General features: G+C 38.6%; 1 protein-coding gene across 2 annotated transcripts in view; it reads right to left on the bottom strand.

The window, feature by feature from the left end:
- Positions 1-27317, bottom strand: part of ADAMTS9 (ADAM metallopeptidase with thrombospondin type 1 motif 9) — a 190574-nt gene that overhangs the window by 25171 nt on the left and 138086 nt on the right. For both annotated transcript variants that reach the window (XM_006158026.3, XM_006158025.3), the window contains 3 exons: positions 22061-22228; positions 14303-14476; positions 1740-1910 (listed from right to left, as the gene is read on the bottom strand). In XM_006158026.3, the coding sequence (XP_006158088.1) occupies positions 1740-1910; positions 14303-14476; positions 22061-22228 (513 nt within the window). The remainder of the gene's footprint in view (positions 1-1739; positions 1911-14302; positions 14477-22060; positions 22229-27317) is intronic.

Raw genomic sequence — 27317 nt, 5'->3', positions numbered from 1 at the left:
TAGTATTTGAAAACACGAGATTTGAAAATAATCTGATCATTCTATTATTACTACTGGTTTATTTATTTATATTTATTTATTTATTTGGAGAGGTTTATGCTATAGGGTGCATGTGCTCGCCAGAAAGACAGAGACAGACAAAGAGACAGAAAGTGAGAAATCTGCCCCCAGCAGGGATGGCCACGCCGCAATCCCTTCTCCTCTATTCTCTTCTTGGGATCTTGGGCACACACGCTTATGCGCCTGGTGTGAGTTTAAGCCACCAGTCCAGGACTCGAACCACGGTCAACTATATGGGAGTCCAGCGACATAGCCATTATGCCAACTGCTGGTCCCACTACTGGTTTATTAATAATAAAAAGTGGGGCCAGCTGGTGGCACAGTGGTAAAGCAAGTGGACTCACATGGGAAAGGTTCTGGGTTCATGTCCTGACACTTCCCTTAGCATGTCAGGCATAAGAGAGTCTGTAATCCAGGCTAGCTGTGTTGGGTCACAATGTGAAGACCCTGCTGGTATGCCTGCTTCTCTGTTTTTATTTCTAATAGAATAAGTAATTAAATCTAAAAAAGCTATAAAAATAATAAAAAAGTGTTCAGGTAGTCATTGTGTGCAGAAGGATGTAAGAAAAATAAATAATTGATACTTGATTTTCTTTGGTTATTACAGAAAACTATTATTATTTTGTTCCTCTGGAGAAGAGATTTATCAAATGGGAAACCTATTATCTGGGTCACAGAAGTGTTTGGTTTGACCTGCACAGTATTTTGGACAAAATATTTGAGTACACAATTTTAAAGTGAGAAAATCTCACTTTTTTTTTTTTTTAATTAGTTTGCAATAGAGCACATATGCTCACCAGAGATAGACAAAAGAGTGAGAGGGAAAGTAAGAAATCACCCCCCAAGGGGATGGCCATGCCACGATCTCTTCTCCTCCGTTCTCCTCTGGGGATTTTGGGCCCAGATGCACACATGACAGGCTTATCTCTTAAGCTGTTGGGTCTGGGACTCAAACCGTAGAGTTGGTCAGGTGGGATCCAGTGCCATAACTATCATACCATCTGCTGGTCCCCTCAGACATTTCACTATTATAGTCCAGGTTTTCATCCTTTCTTATAAAATGATGTTTGGTAACTCTGGATGCCATTGCTGCATCTCCACAGTTGAAGAATAACATTTGCTCCTTCCACACAGTCATGAGCTAGTCTGTCACAATCCCCATCTCTCCCTCTAGTCTCCTTAGCACTAAGATTTTTTTCTTATAAGTCAGTCATTGCTCAATAGGGTCACATTCCACTAAACGCACTGCTAGGCAATTTCATCACTGTGCAATCATCACAGTGTGTACTTACTCAAACCTAGATGGTACGGCCTACTACACACCTGGGCTATACAGTACAGCCTATCTGCTTCTTCTGAGACCACTGCTGTATATGTGGTCTGCCTTATGCAGCATGTTATGGTACTCACTTCTCTTCAGACACCTAAAGGTATCCCATGAATTTGGGATGAGACATTGAAGGTGAATCACAGAATACAGAGTTGAAGAGAGTTTCGAGACCAGTATGCTCATGTAACACTGTGGCCCAGAAAGGCTAAGGAACTTTTCTGAGAACAGACAGTTCTCATTGGCAGAACTGGTAAGGAGGTCTGAGTCTCCCATGTTCCTGTCTTGGTCACTCTGCTGCTCTCTGGCTGTGGGTGATTTGAAGACAGTTACAGAATCCCCAGGACAGTACCTCTGACCATTCTCCTGTGATCCAGACATACTCGCAGGATTGCAAGCTACAGCTCTCATGGTCAGCAGGCCGCTCGCCCATGTTGCAGTGCATGCTGTGGACCTCGCCTTTACCTTCCTCCACACATACCACCTTGCGGTACCGGGAACCTTCACCACAAGTCTTGGTGCACTGTTGAAGACAAACGAAATGGGAGTTGAGGCAGAAGAACAATAGATGAGTGACTATATCCTCTTATGGTTATTGTTTGTTCACCTGTCTATGTAGACATTAAGACTAGGAGCTATCTGAGAGCAGAGACTGCCAGAGAACTCCTTATTTCACTCCCATTACCTACCAGTGCCATTATCTGGCACCTTGATGAGCACTCAACATGCTCTAACTGAATGAAGGAAGCAAAGCTAGGATGAATGAATCTTGGGCTTAGAAAAGGCCCGAAAGTCAGTTAATTTCAAATACCTACTCAAAAAAAATCTCTTTTGAGATGTAGGGCCAAATGATTGCAAAACTATTGGCCAACTACCTTCTAATATCATTACCAGCCCGGATGGCCCACTGCATCTTACAACATGGAAGTGAACATCTCTTTTTGCAGATGCCAGTCTCTTGTCCTAGTTTTCTATTCTGGGGGAACATAAAGGACAAGTTTCAATGATCACAAATAATCCTCCTTCAGGCATTAGAAGGGAGCTTTCCTGTGGTTCTTGGGAGTCTTTTCTTCTCTAAAGTGAACTGTTCTCATCACTGATCATTCATCAAATATCCACCAAGTTCCTAGTACCCTTAGATGGAGTCCTGGGTGAATAAGAGAGGACTTAAATAGCACATTCCCTGTTCTCAAAGAGGAGCTCATATTTGAGCAGCAAAGACAGACATATTTAGCAATTACTATAACTCTCATTTTTCAAATGAGGAAACTGGGACCTTGAGAGCCTAAGTAACTTGTTCCTATTACGCATGTCCTTGTGAGGTAAATGGGACAGGTAAGTTTATTCCCATAAGACAACTGAGGCTCAGAGAGCAATTGGTATGCCTCATTCTAGGAAGATTTCTATGCTGTCCACAAATTCCTTTTTGTTATTATTTTTTTCTTTAATCCATAGTAAGCCCCACTTTAAGGGTTTTGCTTTAGTGATCTGTGTGGCTGAAAGTCACCCAAAGCCTGTTCTACCTAAAGCATCCGTACCACCTAACAGTTTCAGACCATACACTGCATTACAAAGCTGCAGGGTGCCAACCTGCTCTAAAGACTGCTGCGGTTTTGTTTGCACCAGGGATTCCACACCCTTTTGTCCCTGGAATGATCTAAGGACTGAGTTTTGGTTGTGCTACTTAGCACATTGTCCTTTCTTTTTCTTCTTCTTTTTAAAATTTGTTATAGAACATACACACTTACCAGAGACAGACAGACACAGGGAGAGAAAGGGAGGGTGAGTAAACAACCCTCAGGATGGATGACCACATCTTAACCCCTTTTCCTATGTTCTGTTGGGATTTGGGGCACATGTGCACATGTATCCAGTGTGCTTTTTCAAGTAACTGGGTCCAAGACTCAAAATGCACTCTGCCATGTGAGATCCAGCCACCTTAACCACTATAGCACTGGCTAGCTCCACAGTGACTTTTTTTTTTTTTTAAGAGAGATTTTTGCTATAAGTCACATGCACTTGCTGGAAAGAGAGAGATAGAGAGATATAAAAGAAGAAATCACCCTGCCACAGTCCCTTCTCCTCCACTATCCTCTAGGGATTTTGGGCACACATGCACACACGCCCAGCATGAGTTTAAGCTGACAGGTTTAGGACTTGAACCGCGGTTGACTACGTGGGAGTCCAGTGACATAACTGTTACACCATCTGCTAGTCCTAACATTGTCTTAAATTTTCTAATTTCAGTCTCTTGAAAGAGAGCCAAAGATTTCCTCTTTTTTTTTTTTTTTTTTTCTTTTTCATTTTTGCCTTACAGGTAGCTTTGTCTTTCCTTCCCCAATGGCATTTGTCCTTGGGAGCCAACTTTGGTCAGAAATTTCTTTCCTGATATGTCTCCCTTTTAAAGATACGTACTATGTCTTTCTTTTAAAGAGACATATCATGTCTCTCTTTTAAAAATACATGTAACATAAAATTCAACATTTGAAAGCCTATGATTTAGTGACATCAATATCTGAAAGCCTATGATTTAGTGACAGCTTAGTAAATTTACACTGCTGTAAAAACACCACTCCAGGACCAGCAGTCGCTGGACTCCCATATGGCCAACTGTGGTTCGAGTCCTGGACCTGGTGGTTTGAAATTCACACTGAGCATGTGTGCGTGCATGCCCAAAATCTCAAGAGGAGAAGGGACTGCAGCATGGCCATTCCCCAGGGGGTGAATTCGTGCTTTCTGTTTCTCTGTCTGTTTCTCCAGCAAGCGCACACATTATGGCAAAAATATCTCTTAAAAACAAACAAACAGGGGTAGGCACGTGGTGTGGCAGTTGGGGATGCTGGACTCCCAAATGGCTGACTACGGTTTGAGTCTTGGACCTGGCAGCTTGCTTTCTCACTTTCTCTCTCTCTGTCCCTCTCTGGTCAAACTGAAATAAATCAATAAATAAAATTTTAAAAGTTAAATCATTCTTTTTAAAAAAAGACCATTTATTAAAAACAAAACAAAACAAAAAACAAACAAAAAACCCCATCCAATCCAGTTCTAGAACATTTTCATTGAAACTTCAAAAGGAAATTCTGTACCCCAAAAGAAGTTTTACCTCTAAACCCCCTCACCCCTTCCCTCAGTCCCTAGCAATCATCAATCTGCTTTCTGTCTCTATGAATTTGCCTATTCTGGGTATTTTATATACTGGGAAACTTCAAAACATTTTTGAAAAAATGTAATTAAAATAAAAGTTTATTTTGGTGCAAAAATCTTGAAACCCATGCATAGTTTTTATCGATTTTCCTTGAGCTTTTTGAAGAACTCTTATATGTAGAAATATCCAATGTATGGCCTTTACTACTTGGCTGCTCTCACTTAACATAATGTTTTCAACGTTCTTTCATACTGTAGCATGTATTAGTATTTCATTTCTTTTCATGGCTAAAAAATATTTCACTGTATGGCTATCTCACATTTTGTTTATTTACTCATTGGTCAATGAATATTTGGGTTTATTCCCTTTGACTATTATAAGTAGTGCTGCTTTAAACACATTTAAATAAGAATAACTGATTTTAATTGTTTAGGGACATATATGTGGAGTGGAATTGCTGGGTCATGTGGTTTGGCCTATCTTTTGTTCTTTGAGGAGGCAAAACGGATATGTTTATATCTGTATCACTTGTAAACTTCACTCAAAATTTCTGCTGCTTGGAAGCAAACTTCTCTATCCAGAATGTGGACTCATTTATCATTATTGTGGAGTCCAAATATAACTTGAGACCACTGAGAGGTGAGCACAGAGGAGCAGAATCATTTTGAATTAGTGTAGAAGGCTGGTTGAACCTGGTTCCTTGCTTAATCCTACCTCAGTGGTTTTCTGTTCCCCTGGAGGATGCTGAGAATCACTGTGACTGATAACATTTTTGTTTCTTCATGAAAAAAAAATGAGTTAGAGAGGTGCTGAATGTCAAAAACAAAACAAGTTTATCTGCAATATATAGATAATACTATGCAGAAGAAATATTTAACTCCTTATATAAAAAATAATTCCTTAGATAATAGAGACTTAAGTGACTCAGGGAAGATCATGATTATTGAGCAGCTAAGCCTGGACTAAACCTTCTAGTATCTTCTCTTGTTTTTACTAATCTACAAGGCTTTAATCTGTATCAATAAGTAACAGAAGCAAGGCAATGATTCCTAAATGCTTTGTCCTTGCTCAGTGTTTCTCCCTTGGTCTTGAAGAATGGTTAACTACTATAAAAACAATTTTCCAATGGTGGAAAAGGGCAATGGGAAAAGTTACTTTGAATATAACTTTCAGGAAAATTAAAAATTAAACTAAATAAGTGACTTGTCCAGTGCTTTGGAATTAGTCAAAAGCAGCTCTGAAAATCATGTGGCAAAGGTTTTTTCCTTGAATCTTAAATACTATTCTAGGGCACGGGGAATGGATAATCAGAAAACAAATCCAACCCAAGCTATTTTTATTTTATCAGCTTCTGGTAACATCACTTCTTCCAATCCTCTATGATTTATGATTCATTCCTATATCCTAGAATATGATCTAGAATGTTCTGAAAAACAGAACTTTAAAGTTCAACTAGCTCCATTTTAACTTCCAAGAAGTTTTCTCAAATCTCATTTCTCTTTTAGAAAAATAAATAAATAAATAAACTTTTGGACCAGCTGGTGGCATGGTGGTTAAGGTGGCTAGATCCCACACAGATGACTAAGTGGTTTGAATCCCAGACCTGGTGGTTTGAAAAACATGCTGAGTATGTGTGCATCCCCAAAATCCAAAAAGGAGAAGGGATTTCAGCAAGGCTATCTCGATGGGAGGTGCTTCCCACTTTCTCTCTCTCTCTGTCTCCCAGATGAGTACATGTGTCCCATAGTAAATTTAAAAAGAAGAAGTAGTAAACAAATCTCTACCAACTACATAAGTAATACCACCAGTTTCTTTGAATTTCATAACACATTGTAATTCAAAGAAAAACCAACACAGTGTTGGACTGAACTGGAGAGCTTTCTCATTGTCCCATAGACTACATGTGCCCTTGAATATGCTAAGATTGGGATAGCAGATGGCATAATGGTTATGTTACTGAACCTCACACATGGCCTGGGGGCTGATTTCTTGCTTTCTATCTTTCTGTCTCTCTCTGGTGAGTGCACAAGCCCTATAGCAAAATTCTCCCTAAAAATAAATTAAAAAATAAAATTAACAGAAAGATATAACTTTCTGAATTTGAAGGTAAGAAAAACCAAAAATAACTCCTAAGTTACTATTTAATTCAGCCAACTAGGCTGACCACAGGGCAATGGTCTAACAAGTATTATTTAATACAATAGGTAGAAATTGTCTTTCTTTAAAGCTTGTAATCGAGTTGTTTTACACTTTCAAATATAACTTTTGCTGTGATCACCTAACCAAGGGGAGAAGAAAATCACGTGACATTTCTAGGCTCTGCCTTCTAAGATTGTTGACTTTCTCTGTGGATGAAAGAATCTGTTGCTGCTAGAGCCAGATTACATTGTTGGATCATCTATGGACAGACAAGGCACAGAACTGAATGGGGCGCCTGACAGCACAGAGTTCCATGTGCTACATTAAGTTCTTATGTGATAGCAGTTACAAATCATTGTTTTAAATTAAAAAAAGAAGGCGGGGCAGTCCTTAAATTATCAATGAGTTCTATTCTCTCTCTCTTTTTTGAGAGGTTTTTGCTATAGGGCTCATGCACTCGCTACAAAGACAGAGAGAGACAGAGACAAAGTGAGAAATCACCCCCCAAGGGGAATGGCCACGCCACAATCCCTTCTCTTCCATTCTCCTCTCAGGATCTTGGGCACTTACACACACACATGCCCAGTGTGAGTTTAAGCCCCAGGGTCTGGGACTAGAACCATGGTCAACTACATGGGAGTCCAGCAACATAGCCAACTGCCAACTGCTGGTCCCAGTGAGTTCTATTCTCAAAACTCATTTTAATGTCAGTTTGGACCTTTTTTTTTTTTTTTTTTGCCCCAACAGTATATTTTGAGGGGGAAAGGAGACAGAAATAATACTGCTGTGTGTGTGTGTGTGTGTGTGTGTGTGTGTGTGTGTGTGAGATTCGGTAGCTTTAAAAATCATTCATTCATTCACCCAACCACTATTTACAATGGTCCAAGTTTTGTGCTAGGACCAGGACACAACTCCAGTGGCTTCCTACTCACCTTTTCTTCCTGTCATATATTTTGAGGGGGAAAGGAGACAGAAATAATACTGCTGTGTGTGTGTGTGTGTGTGTGTGTGTGTGTGTGTGTGTGAGATTCGGTAGCTTTAAAAATCATTCATTCATTCACCCAACCACTATTTACAATGGTCCAAGTTTTGTGCTAGGACCAGGACACAACTCCAGTGGCTTCCTACTCACCTTTTCTTCCTGTCAGGACACCCAGGGTGGCAGCTACTCTGAGCTTGGGGTCTCATGTGTCTGTTCAGACAGCTAAATGGTTACCACTGGATTGAACTCCAAGGCTGTCTAGTATTTTTGCATAGGCAGATGTGGGTTTGTTGTTGTTGCTGTTTTTAATAGTGTAGTAAGTCACGAGGGAGACAGAGAAAGGACAAAGGAGAAATTCTCACAGTGCTTCAAAAGGGGCCCAAGCAGCAGCAGATGAAGAGGAGACAGGAAAGAGGAAATTAGTTAAGTGGCCAAGGAGGGGAAGAGGCCATTCTCAGGAGCTGCACAACATGTAGAGGCTAGGGTGAGAAATTCTCTCTAAGGGGACAGAGGGGAATCTCTACAGCAGTTGACCTTTCTAGAGCATCCCTGACATGTAGTGCCTGGCACTTTCCAAGAGATCAATACGTATTTGTTGGACAAATGAATAGAGAAATAAGTCATGAAGAGTTAACATCTACCCTTATGCACATAAAAAGTTGATCTCCTTTTTTAAAATGTCATGAAAATCTTTTTAATGAATTGACCAAAGACCTGCTTCTCATTTCTAACTTTTCTGTGCTAAGGAGATGAACATGGGAATCATTCTACTGCTGATCTCGGTAGAAGTCCTTAGAATCCACATAGGGATTAGTGTGGCCCAAGTCTCTGCATTGGGCCAATCCTAACAAGCTAGGCAGTTCTACAAAGGCCAGACATATCAGAACATAGCTTGGTCATGCTGTTGTGACAAGAAAATAAAACAGCTATTCTCAAGGCGAAGTGGAGTTTGGTTGACTATTCTAAAAGATGTTTTAGAATATCTTTATTCTAAAGAGTTAAAGAGGGCCATTAATTAGCAGGCATTGTTCTACATCTTTTTTCTTCCTTCTTTCCTTCCAACTACCAATCCTTTTGTCCCTTCACTCATTCAAAGATTTACTTATTCAACAGGTATTTGAGATGCTGTAGATGCCATGCTAAATGCTGAGAAAACACTGATGAATAATATCTCTCTGCCCTCAACTAGCTGATAATATAGACAAGGAAAACGGGGCAACATCAATTCAGATTGATAACTGCTGGAGTGGAGTGATTTTAGGGTGCTTTGTCTGCTGAATGGAGGAGAATCTGAGAGAAAGTGACTTCTTGGTTGAGGTCTGTGCATGAGCAAGAGTGACTAAGTTGAGGGTAGGAGCAGGGTGTCCTCCTTGTAATACAGAGGTAATAGGGAGGGGAGAGAACACATCAGGTAAAGGGAAAAAAATAAAGAATACTTGCAAGACCTGTGAGATTTATTCTTTAATGCTAAAGATAGATAACTCATGTGTGCACAATTCAGATTTGATCAAAATGATCTGCAGAGGTACCTCTAAGTGAAGTTATAGATGAGTATAATATTATAAATAGGTCATTTATTTATAATAATGTTTGAGAATTTAAAAACTATTTATTCTTCTCCCCAAACAGCCTCATGAACATTAACATTCTAAAGTAGATTAAACTGAGCACTGAGAGGACAAATTACTCACACACAGTTGGTGGGTGATTTGAAAGATCAGTAATGTGAGGCATAGGCTGAGCTCAACTGCTGGTTGTCATCTGAACTTTTCCTTAGGAGGCCAAAGAAAGTGGCATTTGGGGTAGGCCTCAGATGTGACAGGCACTATGCTGAAGCCCTCACTATATCCCACGGAAGCCCTACTATGACCCTCACTGTGCAATTCCCATTTTGCAGATGAGCTCACTGGAGCCTAGAAGTTAGAAATCAGCTTCCCAGAGTCACACATGTTTTGTTCACAATGCATTGCTTCCAGGGTATACACAAAATGAGACAAGGATGTCTGTCTAAAGCACTTCCATTTCTCCAATTATTGTACTCTGCACCTGAAAATATAGACTCTACCCTCACAGTATCATGAAGGCACATGGAGTACCCAATGCCTGCATAGTCAGTGGGCCCATGATGAACAGAGAAGGTACGCCAAGATGACTCAAGATCATCAAGGCTCCCCTGCTGACAGGGTTTATGGTCTGAGAGTCAACACTTTGGAGCAAGAATCTCATTTTTAAAAAAGGACAGGAATTGTAACCTAGCAAAGAGAATTATCACTACCCCCACCTTTTATAAATTTTTGCTGTGGGGCACATGCACTTGCCAGAGAGAGAGAAAGTGAGAAATCACCCTCCGGGGGCATGGTCAAGCTGCAATCCCTTCTCCTCTACTCTCCTCTTGGAACTTTGGATTCACACAAGTACACATGCACCCAGCATGTTTTTCACGTCACTAGGTCCAGGACTTGAAATGGATAGTTGGCCATGTGGGATCCAGCCATCTTAACCACTGTGCCACTGGTTGGCCAAAAGGAATACCATTCTTTGTAAGAGATACTTTTTTCCTATAGGGTGCGTGTTCTCTCCAGAGAGACAGAGAGAGATAAAGCAAGAAATCACATGCTAGGAAGAGATGCTGTGCTGCAATTCTTTCTTCTCCATTCTCCTCTCAGGACTTTGGGCATGCACGCACATACACCTGGCTTGAGTTTTAAACCACCGGCTCTGGGACTAGAACCGTGGTTGACTACATGGGAGTCCAGCAACATAAGTATTACATCATCTGCTGGTTCCAGGAATACCATTTTACCATCGACTTTGCAGTAAAAGGCTTGACAAGTCATTGAGAAAGAAATTAATTTATCTTGGTGGCAGTAGTTTAAAAGATTTAGAGCATGTAGTCTAGAAGTCAGGCTGCTGGGCTTCCAGTTTTATACTCATTACTTGCTAAATGAAGGGCCTTTGATATATTAACCTACCTGTTCCTTATTTCCTCATATTAAATATATTGGGTTGTCGGGAATGTCATGACACATTTTTGCATAGAAATGACTTTCCTGATGACCTAATCATTACTACATCCATAATTATTAGAGTTATAGAGAGGGTTAAATGAGGTACTTCATGTTAAAAAAAAAAAAGTCAACATAGTGTTGGGCCCATAGCTTAGTTAACAATAAACTGGATTACTTTCATTATGATCAGTATTAGGGCCAATGTACTGCACAAAGCTAGGGGATGTCCCTCACATTGCAGCCTATGGGAATGGCTGGAATACAACCCTCAGGTTGTCTGAAACATTCTGACAATAATGCCATGGTGGATATACATCACTTATGCCTCTCAAGGCACATGCTTGAATTACTTCCCCAAAAGAGACAGTGCCGCATGTCATGGGCCTAGCATGAAATATATTTTGCCAACAAACCAGTGGGTTTTAACAGTCCACAAAGCAGAAGCAAAAAGGAAAATTCACACTGATAAAGCCAATAAGAGTTTTGAAAATAAGAAAAAAGGGAACTTCCTGTCCTGTGGGGCTATAGTACACCCTGCTCAGTAGACTGGGACGCTATGCTGTGGCAAGCTCACCAAGGTCAGGTCAAGGTCACAGGGAAGACAGACACATGGCTGCACAAAATTGTATCAGGTAAAATGGTAGCTGAGTAAGGGGGAATAAGAAGAACTGAAAGCAAGAGTGGAGGAGAGGATGTGATTCAGGGAAGTCTTGAGGGTATGGGTATTAAGTGACCACCCATTTACTGTTTAACAAGGATACTTTGGATTATGTAAATAGGAGTAATCATAATTATCCCAGGACTATGCCAGGCAAACAGGACAGTGGCCACTCATCCTTGATCTAGTCTGTTGGGTCATTGGAAAAGTCATAACACATTTTTGCATAGAAAAATAATCATGACTTTCCTGGTGACCCAATAGTAAGGGGGCTCCTCAGGTGCTGTGAACATCTACTTGAGTCCTATTGCTAGGGGGACATCTGAGCAGGCTGCTGGCATGCCTCACATATGGGGAACACACAGGCTTCTGTTGGGGTTGTCCTCTAGCTGCCCTGAGTTTCGCTCTACCAATGTGGAGTTACACCAGGGCCTCCCATGGTGCTCTATCCACCTTTGTCCACCAGGTCCTTCTTCTTCAAACTAATTTTGGGTGCAGGCAAATGAGAAAGCATGTTTGCAAGAGGGGGAGTACTAGAAGCTGCCTCTTCCATTACTTACAGTCGTTTGTCTTTGTGAGAATGGTTAACTTCTAGTAAACTTCTTAAACAGAGGCCCAGGTCAAGCTGTCTCCTTAGGTCTTCTGTTCTTAGACAGAGCTTGATAACAATATTTGAGGAAGGTTTTAAAAAGATCCATCTGTACAGCACATGTAAAGATCTAGGCATGTTTTGTATGATCACAGAAAAGGAATTTCCTCAGTGCGAATGTGGCAAGGTTTTTCCATTCTTTGGGATTTCAGAAGGAATTGTAAATTGAACTCGCATTTTCATGATTGGCTCTGGCATTTTCGAAAGCTGGCTAAAGTATGAGCAGTCAGCTTAGATTCATTTCTAAACACTCTCTTACTTACCACTCCTTGGAGCCGTTACAAGGGTTATGTTTGGCATGAGACAAAAAGGGAGAGAGAAAAAGCAGGCAATGATAGTTCTGAAATAAGAATTACAAAGGCACTAAGGAGGGAACACTAAGGGAGGGAGAGAGGTGAAGGAGCCTGCTCTTCCTTCTATCCTGACATTGCCAACTCCAAACCACGATGGATGATAGATAACCCTATTATCTAATGTTCTCAGAACACTTCTGCATAGTTATTGGGTTGTTAGAAAAGTCATGGCACATTTTTGTATAGAAAACCAGAAAAATATGTCATGACTTTCCCAGTGACACAGTATTATCTCCATTCTACAGATGGTAAACTCAAGGATCAGAGAAATTAAGAATATCTTTGTTCTAAGACACATGGCTAACAAATGATAGTGCTGGAATATGAATCATGCCTGTAGAATTTTACAGTTTCTGGGGTCTCTCCCTTCCATCCCATAGAAGGAAAATAAGCAAAAAGACCGACTAGATAAAGAGGGTAGGATTCCTAAAGAAAATAAATAATAATAGGGCTGGCAGATGGTTATGGCACTGGACTCCCACATGGTTGACTGTGGTTCGAGTCCCAGATCTGCAGCTTGGTTTCTCTCTCTCACGTCGAATTAATCATCAACATCATCATTATCATCATAAACAATTTTTTTTTAAAAAAGAAAAGTAATGGAAAACAATGGAACTAATCCATCAAGGGTGCTGGGGGAACAGGGCTGGAGGCTAGATCCACACAGGAGTGGCACTGGGGTGTCAAATAACGGTCTAAGAGAACAGATTCAGCATCAAGTCTTACTTCTTCCAATTGCTAGGTATATACCACTTAGACAGATGACACTGACTTTCTGAATCACTCAGATTTCTCCTCTGCAAAATGGGATGAGGATAATAATAATACTCACTTTGTCTAGTGATTAAAAAGACTAAATGAGGGCTGGCCCTGTAGTGCAGTGGTTAAGGAGCTACACAAAGGAAGCTGATCCCACATGGCTGACCAGAGTTTTGAGTTCTGGCCCCAGCAGTAGAAAAACATGACAGGTATGCATACAAGTACCTAAGATTCTGATGGATGAGATGGAAAATAGGAGGAAAAAGGATTGTAGGTCATTACTAGGCCCTGTTGGAGGATGCTTTCTCTACCCTCTTCCACCACCCCATGCACACATGAGCCCTCTGGCACTAAAAATCAAACAGATAAAAAATACTGAGTGAAGTGAACATAAAGAACCAAGTGCCGAAGTAGGGAGAGTATACTTTTTTCCCCAAACCATAACCCTTTCTTGTATTGAGAGCTATTCTGTGAGGGAAACTCTCTTTTTAGCCTTTGTATCTCTGTACAAACAGCATGCACTTGGTATTTCATTTCAATGTTAGTATACGTGATTTTGATTTCAAATTCTCTCTCCCCACTTTTCTACAGTCTACTTTTCCTGTTCTGGGAACTGAGTTATCTCCCACTAAAGTGTTACCTTGCTAGCGAGATTTTTCTCCTGGGACACTAAGTGTTTTCTCAAAGCAAATATTAACTTGGAACTGGAGAAAAGAGTCAGGTCTATTTCTGCATCAATTGAGTGGTTTCTTCAGTTTCTAACATTTTTTTAAAAATGCTGAAGTCCATCACTAATTAATCAGCTTTTCCCATGAGTACCCATGCCCATCATCTACCTGACAGTCATAGTCACATAAAGAGGAAAAACACAGAAGAGGTCCTACCTGAAGTCTGCCTTGTGGCTATTTAAACTAATACAGAATGACCAAGTCTGGATACACTTATTTAAAATATTCCTTCTATCCCTGCCTCCTTCTGTAAAAGTTATCTGCTTGCATGTGGTCCAAGGCCTATTGAATTTTTTCTGGGAGGCAATCAGACTTGGAACATTAAGGAACACAGACAGATATAGGAATTGCTTTAAAACCAGGAGCTCTCCCACCTGTCAGAGTAGCCAGCATTATCATCGTGCTCAACGGGTTTGCTGGCTTCATAGGATGTGATGATAGTAAGAGGGTGGAGCGAAATGCCTGGCAGGTGCCCACCACATGGCTCTACTTACTTCTTGCCATTCCTCTGCTCTCCAAGTGTAGACAGAACAAGGTGGGGCTTGGCAGGCGCGTTCTGACTCCGGTCTGGTATACGGGTTGCACTCAGTCTCTCCGGCTATTTTGTGTGCTCCGATCTGACAGTCCACATGTCTCTGCTGCACACCTCGGCCACAGGATACAGAGCACTAAGAAGACAAAGGGTGTAAGTGGGAGTCTTGACTTATTTATTTGGGGAATGTGTGTAGGGGGGTGGTGAGGGTCACAGAGGAGGTGAATGCACTTCTAACTCAATGACTTTCAGAGCTATCACAGTAGCTTCTAATTTCCCACAAAAGGAATCTAAGAGAATGTCTTACATCTGAAGTCTCACTGCTTGTCAGTGCTAGAAAATGAAAAAGGTACTCAAATTTGAAGGAAATTCTAAAGTTAACAAAACTCTTGGAGGGTCGAAGAGGTTGGGAAAGATAATCATGAAACACTCAGCACAATGTCGAAATAGAACAGCCATGTGAAATGAAAGTTCTAAATGATTTCTATCCCGGTGATCTCGAGGCTTTTGAAAATTGGAGATGCAGTACTGTACTACAAGAAATTCTTGGCATATTAAAAGTTTAACCCAAGGAGAATAAGCCACTGACAGTTTTAGGGCTTTATAATTATTTTTCTCTAGTCTCTTCATTTTTCTGTTCTTGTGGCTGAAGATAGGAGAATTTATTTTTTCTTTTTTAACATGGAGTATACTAAAGTATTTGTGTCTATTTACAAACTCACATGAACAGATGAGGAATAAAAGCTGACAAGGAAAAACCATTTCCTTGGGCTTAATGTTTTCAGTCCTTGAAAAATACTATTAATCATGCTGAAACATTTTGTTGACCAAGTTGCAAAACACCATATTAAATCTGCAATTAACTTTCCTCTAAATTAATTTTTTAATGATTTCCTCATTGCTGAGTTTTATAATCTCATTTTTGAGCAGGCCAAAAATTATTGTCTTTATTAAGCTTTTGACAGTCAGAACAAAAGCAACATTTGATTGGAAGGAATGGCATATTATTACACTTAGCTGTTAAAAATTATCACCCAGTTTTTGTGATAACTCAGCCTCTATTAATTTGTCTGGTGTTGAGAAAACAAGTTTAGCATACATTAAAGCCATATTTCTAAGAGGAAGCCTTCTTAAGGAATAGAATCACACTCATTTAAACTAGAAAGAAATTTTTCTCCAATTAACCTGAAGTAACATTCAACTCTCTTTGAGGCTAACAGGAATTTACTATTAAGAAGTATAAGTGGATTCTGCTAAATATTAATTTTCTATTTCTGATTTTAAGAAAATAGGTGATACTGCTTAGGTGGCTTCTTGGGAAATCATGTTATTTCAGATGAATCCTTGCCAGGAAAGAGGTTCATAGGTTCTGATAAAAGCTAGCTTAAGGGAAAAAAAATTTTGGATCAACATAGCTACTATTGTTTGGGTTAAATTGTATTAATTGGATTGAACCAGTTTGTGACCTATAAGACTTTTAAAGTCATTGTGTCCCAGGTGCAAAGGGTAGGTTCCTGGACACAATGATGGTGCTATTTACTGAGAATGACCATTTGATGCTCATAGAGCTACGTGAATAACATTTCCTGTGTATTATGCTGGCTAAGACTGAACCATATCCTGGTAGAGTTAACACACACATGACAGGAATGTTCAAAAGTCACCATTGACAACAAAGGACCATCACCAAAAACACTTTAGCTATTTGAATTTGGGGTCCTAAATATAAAAAGTACATTTCTGGAACAATGTATCCAAAGAGAAATACAAAGAAAGAATAACAATATTGTAAACAAATATAAGTTTGGCACAGGTATTACCATATTCAAATATTATGTTTTAATAACCTGAAAACAAATGAAAAGTTAAAGACATTTAGAGTGTGTAATATGTTCAGACTACTAAATAAATAAAACCTCTTTTGATGCTATTGTAATTAAGTTACTTATGGTTCAATGAAGGCAAGGTATTAAGAATCATGAGTATCCAACATTTAAAAAAATCACTTCCTACAATGTTTGATAATTTTTCAAAAGACAAATTAAGACACATGAAGGGTTCAATTATACTACCTGTTGTTCTGGCTTCTGATTCTCATATACCAAAGCCAATCTTGAAATATCACATTCATAAGTTTTGACATGAGTTAAATACACAACGAAGTACAAATCCTGCTTTTCTGTATAACATAGCCACAGTAGTCTTTGCTCAAAACGAGGTGCACTACATCAGAGTCAGTTCTCTATGTTTAACTTTTCTCCCTGTGTTGTCTCAAGGGAGGCAACAATTTGCATACAGAGCCAACCAGGCTTGCCTGCTGAATTCTGAGAGGTTGCGCAAAAACCTTATGAATAAAACAGCCACAGAAAGACCTCTGCATGATCCTAGAAGTGGTGATAGTAATGGTGCATGCATGCATGTGTGTGTGTTTAATTTTTCTTGTTCTATTAAGTACACCTTTTAGTTAGTTTGCAAAGGAAAACTGCTGGGCAGCTCTGTTAATGTGCTCCCTCACGGCCATCATTTCAGCATGGCAGTCTATTTGTGTAGATTTGAAAGTAGATATATTCACTTCTGAACGACTGAGCTGGGAGCTATGTTTCACCTCTCTCTACTCCCTACTGTGCAACACTAGTATGCAGAACTCGCCAACTTAAAGGAAGAACTTGATACTTATTTCCACAGATAAAAAGAAGCTCTATGGAACTTCTGGTATTTGGTGAATCATAATACATACTGTAAACTCAGTAAGAATTTTACATACACTATCTTCCACTATTACTGCTAAAATGTTGGTGGCAACATTACTTTAAAGGAGAGATTAGCTTGAAAAGTAACTATTGGGTCGTCAGGGAAGTCATGACGCATTTTTTCACAGAAAAACACGTCCTGACTTTCCTGATGACCTAATATATAAACCAGCTTTCATAAATAATGATAGCAAACTTTTACTGAGCACCTACTACATACCAGATTCCTTTTCTTTCTTTTTAAATAATTAATTATTACATGTTTCCACATTTACTTTACATACAAAAAAATTTTTTTGCTCATACTCCATAGTTCTTGACAGTTAATAAACAACTTTCAAAATTTCAAAATAGTAAATTTTAAAGATAATGTTCAAAATATTTCTTATAATTTTGTATAACTTTGTTTGTGACTCTGTAACAGCAGAAAAAGTATGGTTTTAAATATTTCTGAGAAAATATTTACATGTCAGCTATTCAAATTGTTGAAAAGCAAATGCCCAGCACACTAGTCACACATAAACCTTCTCAATTCATACCAGATTCTATACGGGTTTCTCAACACGTCACTGTCATGAGAACTGTACAGTGCACTGTAGGAAGGCTAGCAGCACCACCAGATCTACCGACTAGACTCTGGCTGCATTTGTTCTCACCCCCAAAATTGTCTCCAGGCAATGCCAAATGTCCTAAGGTGTATAAAATCACCCCCAGTTGAGAGTTTAGCTCTGTGAAAAGCATTTTGCATAAAATATCTCTTATATTTCCTAGTATACCTTTTAGGCACACACTTTGCAGATAAACAAAACAAAGAGCAGAGATAATCATCCTAGCTCAAGCAAAAACCAAACCAAAAAAAAAAAAAATGAAGTAAACTTTGTCCTAAGCAACATCGCACAGCTACAGTGGGTTAAATTTGGTTCCCAATTTTTAAATACAGTGTTAGGATGATCCTTTTGCATTACAATAGCATGTAAAAAGATCTATAGTAAAAAAACACAGCATTAATGCTCACAGTTAAATAAAAACAAAATAAATGTAGCACAAATCATTAAACACCTAAAGAATACCTCAGAATCAGACATTACAAACAAACTGAACTTTCTATAAGAACAGTCTTAATCATGAACAACTCATAGAGTTAGTGCACAATTTGCCTGTTTCCATGTTAGCATTAGCACTGTAAATCTTTTAAAATTCACTTTTATGCCAGTGAATCTAAGACATCATTGACTATAAGACACAACATTATATTTTGTATCACTATGAAAGAAAACAAGGGCTATTAATTAAATCCTGGCATTCCACTGTAAGGCCCATTCAAAATGTGAGAAAGACCTGCATCTTAAGATTGGTGTATGGGGGCCAGCAGGTGGCATGGTGATTAAGGCACTGGACTCACACATGGCTGACTGCAGTTTGCATTCTGGACCTGGCAGTTTGAAAATCATGTGGGTATATGCATGCCTCAAATCCCAGGAGGAGCATGGAGGAGAATGGACTGTGGCATGGCCACAGCCCTGGACCCCTGGCCATCCCTCTCGTTGTCTCTCTCTGGCAAGTGCATGCACTCTATGGCAAAAATCTAAAAAAAAAAAAAAAAAAAAAAATGCTGCATGAGTTCACTGAATAAATCCCTGACTGCTGATTGATCAAGTGTTACCTTCATTCTAATCTGATCATTTATTTTTTTTTAATTTCTGATCTTCATTAAAAAGAAACTTTTCAATAGGAATGGGATAAGTAGTTTAAAAAATTATTCTACAATGCTTTTGCATCATGGGAATACAATCTTCACATTTATCTGTCTGAATCAAGAATTTGATGCTAATTTTTGTCTTAAAATTTCATGGGCATCCCTCTACTTTCGATCAAAATCATCTAAACAGATTGATGATGCACGTTTGAGGTGAAAAAAAAATCCTTTAGGACTTCAGTGAGGGCATTTTCCCAAAAACAAAGTTTATTTTACAAATTCAAGATTTCAAAAAGACGCATATATTCCACTTTAATCCTAAAAATACCAATTTTAGGGAAGATTCTATGAAGGATTAGCAAGGCTATCATAGTTTTCTATTCCAATATCCGATAGTCTTAATATCATCTGACATTTCTGACATGATGAGAAACTGCACTTATTATTTGTCCTACCTTGAAGACAAGAGGGTAGGAACATAACTACCAGCAGAAAAAAAGAAGGACCAGATATAGAATCTTCTGCACTTTGCTGCAAATGGACAATCATTTCTCTTCCTTAGTATTGCTGCCTTTGGGATATTCCTGTTTACCACTGATCATTAGTAAGTCAATAATCTTTAATCATGCAGACCACCTTTCTTCATCAACCACTGGGTGTGATTATTTTCAGGAACATTTTTCAATTGCACAAATCAAATTTTACCCATGCAGCATCTTGTTTTGTCTTCTTTTATGATTAATTTCTACAAATAAAATCAGGACATTACAGAGCTGGCCATAGACCATTACATAATTGAGTTTCTTTGTGTTTTCTACAAAGGTAAGACTTTTCTAAGCAAAGGTTTGGAACAGATGCATATATATATTTATTTCCCCCAGAGGAGACCTTCTGGTAATCCTATAACTTTATGTTCACAAAGACCCTCAACATTTAAATCTAATCATCCTAGCTTTGTAAGCAATTTTAGGCATCCAATCAAGATAACAGGATACTATAGTAAAAATGTATTCTGTGTTTACCAGTAAAGAGCAAGAGATTCTTTTAATTGTCTTTTTAGTGAATAAACTGGCCTTTAAAATCATCATCTTATACATGCTCTGAAGTTAATATTCAGTGAGAAATGCAAACAGATAAGTAGATGCCAAGAAACATAAAGAAAAGTAATAGAGCATGAAAGTCTACAAGAGAACAAGCTAATTAGAGTGGTATCTTAAATAATTTTAGCTGCAGGCTTTTACATGAATCCAATAGCTCCAAAAATAAAAAAGCCGGAGGTTAACAGATAACAGTGGTCACTTAGAGGAATCATTAAAAAGGATGTCCAGTATGAAATACTATCTTGAATGTGCTCCCTTAAGGAAGCTAAAGGAGGAACCAGCTCTGGCTGCGTACAGGTTCTCTGTTAAATGAAAACAACCAACCAAACAACAAACCAAGCAAAAACACCCATGTTTCATTATGATAAATGCCTTTAGAAAAATGAGGCTACTGGCCTGGGGAACGAGGCACTATGTATTATATTTCTGTGAAGCAGAATATGAGTGAGGGATGTGGAAGACAAAGATGTCAACTCAAAGCAAGCAAGAAAAAATAATTCAGACTTTGGAAGGAATTTTCCATTAAGTCACATGGAAATGGAAGTATCAAATCCTCCCCTTGTTAATATCGCTGCATCCAAAGCTCCATAAGGGCCTTAGAAATCAAGATCCAGGCTATGGAAAAATCAATTCTAGAAGCTACCCATCTTCCCAACAGTCCTCAGGATTATCTGTGTGATTCTTCATCACATGGAAGAATCACAAATAGAATAAAAGCTCAATGAATCAGATCAATGGGAGTAGGATCAGCATTGAATACAGAATTTTTTTTCTTTTTTTGGAGAGATTTTCACTATAGGGCGTGTACGCTCGCAAGACAGACAGAGAGAGACATAGAGACAGAAAGCAAGAAATCACCCCTGGGGAGGGATGGTCATGCCGCAATCCCTTCTCCTCCATTCTCTTCTCGGGATCTTGGGCATGCACGCACACGTGCCCGGTGTGAGTTTTAAGCCACCGGGTCCGGGACGCAAACCGCGGTCGACCACGTGGTAGTCCAGCGACATAGCCATTATGCTAACTGCTGGTTCCCTGAATACAGAATATTTTAAGGGAAATTGAGCCTTATTACTCTCAAGTTAGAACCTTCAACCAAGCTGAGAAAATGTACAAACATGGTGTTCAGAGAACCACTCAAAGGACTAGATATGAATGATACCAGTTCATATATCCAGTGCTTATAGGTAAATGAAAGCTTTTAAAGTTCCTTTTTTAGGTTTAACAAGGAAGCTTTTACACTCAGTTCCTGAATAGTTTACCAAATGTTTAGAAGTAGTGTAGTCTAACTATAGTCAGTGTCTTGAGTACTCACCCACTTCCCCACCCCATATATATATATCACATTCATCCAAACAAACTATATTCTTGAGAGCCTATTATTGTTGATTCAAGACCCCCCAAACAAACAGGCACTTAGCATTCACTATTGCATTAAGTCCTCATAAAAAAACATATGAAGTTGGCTTAGGAAGGTTTAAACAAACCACTTAAGGTCACATAGCTAGAAAACAACAGAGAACTCTTCCTTTTGTCTCTCAGATTTGTTGTAAATAAGCAAACAGACAGAAATATTTCCTAATACTAATACAGCTCTTTTTACTAAAACCTCCAAGGTAACTTCACACTCATATCCTGCCAAGAGACCATAGTCAGTTTTAGTATGATCTAAATTAGTGGTTTTCTAAGTGGTGAATTAAAGAAAATGCCACCCAGAAAGCACTGAGAGGCTACTCTGTGCTAAATGACAACTTAGAATCCATCCTCACAACCACTTGTGGTGGTATTACCCAAAGCTCCCAGGGCTGTGGCAACTGTCCCAAGGTCAGGTAAAGATTCTTCCTTCCCAGTTCCCAAGATGGCCCATGAAAGACAAAACAGGGTAGCTCTGTACCTGACAGCTTGAGAAACACATGAGATGCATGAATGTGCATGCCCAAAATCCCGAAAGGAGGGAGAAATGGAGGGAGTGCAGTGTGACCATGCTCCATGAGGGATACTTTCTCCTCTCCCTCTCTCTTTGTCTTTCTGTGGCAAGCACATGTGCCCTCTGGTAAAAAGAAAAAAAACCCAGAAACCAAAAAAAAACCAAGCATAAGGAACACAAGTGAACACACTAGCGTCAGCCATGTGGCCAAAGATAAGGAAACAGTCGTTAGAGGGGAAGCATTGCTCACCTGACTCCAAGTGCCAGCCTTCCATTTGGGGCATCTTCCTCCTCGACACTTTCTGTGCCCATGTGGCTTAGCAAGCTGTTTACAGTACTCACTTTCTAAATGGCTTCCATCTTTTGCCATGCAGTAAACATTTCGTTGTTTATGCCCTCGACCACAAGAGACAGAGCACTGCAATATAAAGCAATGGCAAGGTTGTGTTGTTGTTCTGTAAATCACATGGAGTTTGATAAAAACCTGCTTCTTGAGATGTTAAGATCATGCCTAATGAGAGTCATCATTCCCACCTTTCCAGTACCTTAATGGATAATATCTCAAGGCTAAAAAGGGAAGGAAGATGGCATTGAAAAAAATGTATCCACAGCAGTATAGCAGCAATCCTGTATGGCCTGATGACTCATTCTACAGTGTGGGTAAATCTTAGTAATTTAGGCCAAAAATAAAGTGTATGAACCTGACATTTCTATAAAATTGTGACTTATAGAAGTCCTGCTAAGAAACAGGAAGACAGTTCTTGAACAAAATGCCTCGTGATTCACTGATTGGGATAAAAGTGCATTTCTAAAATATAAACTTTATACAATTTCTTAATTAAATGATTTAAGGAATCTCCTCAACCATTTTCCAGAGGGTAAGCTCTCATTTTCCCAGTTTATTGGGAAGAGGTTGGAAAAAGCATGTAGAAACTGAGAGGTAAAATAGCAGGTAAGTCCATGCCAATTTCAGGAGAGAGGCATTACCTTTCAACTCTGAGCTGCAAGTTCATTGGACTGTTTTAAATGTGACCTTGTCTGACCACATCTGAGAAACTTGACTTTGATTTCAGATTAGGTTTCTCAGAAAGGTTTAGGAATCAAAGTGCCCATGGAGTCAAGACAAAAATTTGGTGTGACAGCTTCTTGTAGAACAGGCAAGAGGCAGGCCACAAAGAGTGCACTGAGATATTCCATGCCCATTGCCTCATTAGCAATTACAGAAGTCATTACCACTTGGATCATAAGCTGCTGGCTCAGGTTTTCAAGACACATTATTTCTCAATATAATGTTCTCACTTTTGAGAGGGAAATGAATTTAAGAATGAAGAGCAAAATGTGAAAATACAATGAAAATAGATTTCAAGTGACATATCCCTCTATTCAATATTTCTTATTTCCCCTGCTAACTTTGTGATTTTGTTATCTTAAATTACCAAAGTGTCCTTTGAGACCTAATAGATAAATAGCACCATGTAAAACAAGGAGCCTAATATTAATTCAACCACTATTATCAAGTATGATCAAAGTTATATCATTCATTAATGTGCCAGAGTTGTTTTTCTTGTAAACACAAACCATTATAAAAAACTTCAATAGTAGATGATAGAGAAATTTAAAATACATATATTAATACGTTTGGCTTTAACTTTTTACTTTAGGAAGTAGAATCATTGCAGTTTTCACTTGAATCCTAATCTTATAAATATTATGATTTGGAGAAGTCATTCTGAAAATCTAAATATACAGTATGAAAGGAAGAAGCCCAATTTGAATATTTACAATAAAACAAAAATATTCATCATTTAGCCCACAGGGTTTTAATATATACAGAACTTGGAGATATACTTTTACAAAGATTTTAGAATTAACTTTCTAGATGTAACCCTGCAAATCTCTAAGCATATTTAATGATTTACACATAAAGAATCCTTATTACTGGTGACCAATTTTAATATTTTTAAAATGTCATTTTGACAAAAAAATATATAAAGGCACACAATGAAAATTTGAGATGAATTCATTCATTTCTTCAACAAACATTATTTGATCAATCAATATTTAGAGAGGACTTCAAAAAGTTCATAGGATTGGAATTAAAGCATTTTATTTTTAAGCAAACATTTTTGAAATTCATGAATAATTTTTTTCATAATACATATTTTCCATGAGCTTTTAAAAGACTTCTTTGTATTTGTGTAATTTTTTTGGAATCTACCAAGTTCTAGAAAGTTAAGCAAAGTACTAGAAATACAGTAGTGAATAAAACTGAAGTAATCCCTGCTTCTATAGAGTTTACAGACCAGTAAAGAAATTGACTTGAATCAAGTTGTAACAAAAATTACAATTATTAATATGATTATTATTAATATGATTATTAATATTATTAATATGATTATTCATTGAGATGAATATTATTAATTAATATGACTATTCATTGAGATGAGTACTATGTAACAAACAGGCTGAAGTGTTTGAAAAAGGGCTCCTTGGGCATTCCCTAGAGTCAGACCAGCCAGATCTTAGGCTGTAAGAATGAATTTGATTTCAAAGATATATTTATTTGCAGGAAGTGAGGTAGGCCTAAATAATATGAAATCATGGGTGATAATATTTGCTTTATTAGAGTGAAAAAAAGTCTTAAAAGTAATCAAATATGCACAGGTGAATTGAAAGCAAATCTGTCCTTAGGGATAGTCATTTCAATATACAAACTGTCCAAATAAGCTATCTCTTAATAATGAAGGAAAAACGAGAGTTGATGAAAATACTGATTTTGTACTTTATTGTGGTCATTAGAATAAACAGACTAAAAGTAGGCTACAATTCATAGAGGTAGAATTTAAAAAGGTGTAGCTCTATCACATCCATCATGTACCTGCATTGCCCAAGGCTATATATGCATTATTCCATTCAATTGTTCCAGCAACCCCACTGAACTCATAGAGACTATTACTGGAAATAACTGTGTTTTCAAAATGGTATAATCTCAATGCTTTATGTATTGCTTCCCCTGTGACTCCAACACAAGTGGACATATGTCTGTTGGGAACTTTAACAGTACAATGAAAAATAGTTAAATTATCAAACAACTGAGGTATACCATTGGTGCAGCCAACGTCTACGGCTAATGAAGATAGATAAAGTAGCTTCTAAATATACCTTAAAAATCTCTTAAGTATCTGAATTAGCTGTACCCCACTCATTCTTATGTGTGTTTTTCTTATTTGGGCTCTTGAATGGAAATGACTTGGAGAAAAAAATGTATCACTCATTGCACAATATTAGTTGCCTACAATTATTAAGATCTAAAAGTCACTGAGAAATTCTCAAGGTATCTAATTTGATAGCAAACATTCTTCGTTTAATGCTTTCTAACTTACTAGTGAAGAAAAGCAGCTGCTTGTGGAAATGTTCAAATCTAACAGGTTTATTAATGGGTCTAGTATGACTTCATAAAGAGTTGTCATTTTGAAAATCAGATAAACACAAGTTTCAGCTCTTATATTCTCAGAGAAATTCTACCTGATCACTTCCAGATCTTTCACATCAACATATGTCACTGAGCTATAATAGTTAAATGCATTGCGTCACCTAGTACATATTATTTATTGGCTCTGTATCTGAGAGTTCATGTTCTCAAGAACATTTAATTCTTTAAATATGCAGTTGAAATAGCGTCCCAGTTTGCCAATAGGATTCTGACTTTTTTCCTCTGAGGACACAGAGACAACTTGAGAGATTGTTTAAGAGAATGAAACCCCCACCCCACTAACATTGATTAAGACTCCCAAACAATATAATCTCTTCTCATTACACCAAGGTCAGCATCCCAAATGCCTAGGCTTTCAAACTTTTGTTTCTGTGAGACAATTTGAAGGGGATGTTGGAATGTAGAGCTTTGTTCTGACATTGTGTTAACATTTCCCACTAACGTCAAAGAGTTTGAAATCACTGCATCTCAATTCATCTGGTAGAAATGAAACTCTAGATGTGGGAAGCTGGTTCTTACCTCTACCAAGAGCTTCTCTCCAGTAGTAGCTCTGGATATGGTGCAGACGGATTTGGGTCCAATGTGCTATTTCTGGACTTAGGAGTACCCTGCACTGGACCTCTCACTTATACTAAAGGACATGTTCTCTCAATCAAGAAGCCAGCAAACAACCCTGGTATATCTGCCTAGAAGAGAAAGGTTGATGACCTAACAAGAATGAGATCCCTAACTGCTGAGGGCCTAGATATCCAATTGAAGATGGAGTCCTACACAGAGCTGGTAAGAATATCATAAAGAATCAATATGGAATAAGAAGAGGGTGGAGGTCAGAGGTACACACAGAATCTGGCCAGAAGAAGGATCCTGGTAGGGCTAGATGATGCTGGGGCACTAGAAAGCACTGAAGTGGATGAAGCCAGGACTGCCTGAAAAACAGCAGGTGCCTGGTCCATGTAGGTTAGCAGTTGGGGCCTGGTTACAGTTCTATGTATCTAGGTGATTCTCATCTCCCAGTGCTCTAGGGAGATGACATTCCATATCCATGAAATGTGTAATGAGGGATACTGATAAGCTAGTCATATTTTCCACCACAGGGTAGGCTGGCAGCAGGTGAGAAACACGGACTGAAATGACATACATTGTAACGACTGCCAAGTTAAGGCAAGATTCTTCTCATCTAATTATTTTTGATAAAGAGGTAGCTAACAATCACTCTAAATAGTGGACAGAGACTCTATTAATTACTATGTGAGGCCTTAATGATTTTATAGAGTATGAAAGTATCATAACACTTATTTTAGTCCACTTTTTGTCCTAACAGCTGAATGCCACATTGAATAATAAAGAAGAGGGATTTATTTAACTCATGCTTTTGGAGGTCCAAAGTCAAGGGGCAGCAGCTAGTGAGGATCTTCCTGAGATGGCACAGGGCACCACATGATGAGCGGCAAGAGCTTGTGTGTCTATGTCTATGTGTCCATGCCTCTGTCAGCTCAGGCCTGTCTCCCTCTTCTTATAGGATTCAACCATGTTGGTGGGAGTGGGGTGTATCATTTAATCCTAATTACTTTATTTACCTTCCAAGGTCGTTGGGAGGCCCTCTCCCACTTTTAACACCATAGTCAGATAAAGTTATCGGCCTTATAATATTTTTACAATATGACCAAATTTAAATCACATAAAATTTGGGGGACCCAGTCATACTACAGCAACATGTAAACCACTTCATTTAAAAAATAAAAATATTCAGCTGTGGCCTGGCCAGTGGGAGGGTGCCTAAGGTTGACTGGATCCCACATGGTTGAACAAGTAGCTGAAGTCTGGGACTCAGCAGCTTGAAAAATATGCTGGGCGTATGTGCATGCATGCCCAAAATCCCAAAAGGAAAAATGGAAGAGAAGGGACTGTGGTGTGATGGTCCCCCATGGGGGTGATTTTTTTTTACTTTCTCTCTCTCTCCGGTGAGCATACACACCCTCTAGAAAATTTTATAAAAGGGGGGGGAGGGAATGTT

Source organism: Tupaia chinensis, unplaced genomic scaffold (genome assembly GCF_000334495.1).
Source record: "Tupaia chinensis unplaced genomic scaffold, TupChi_1.0 Scaffold000569_1, whole genome shotgun sequence".
Lineage (NCBI taxonomy): Eukaryota > Metazoa > Chordata > Mammalia > Scandentia > Tupaiidae > Tupaia > Tupaia belangeri.
This window is presented reverse-complemented; position numbering and strand designations above follow the sequence as displayed.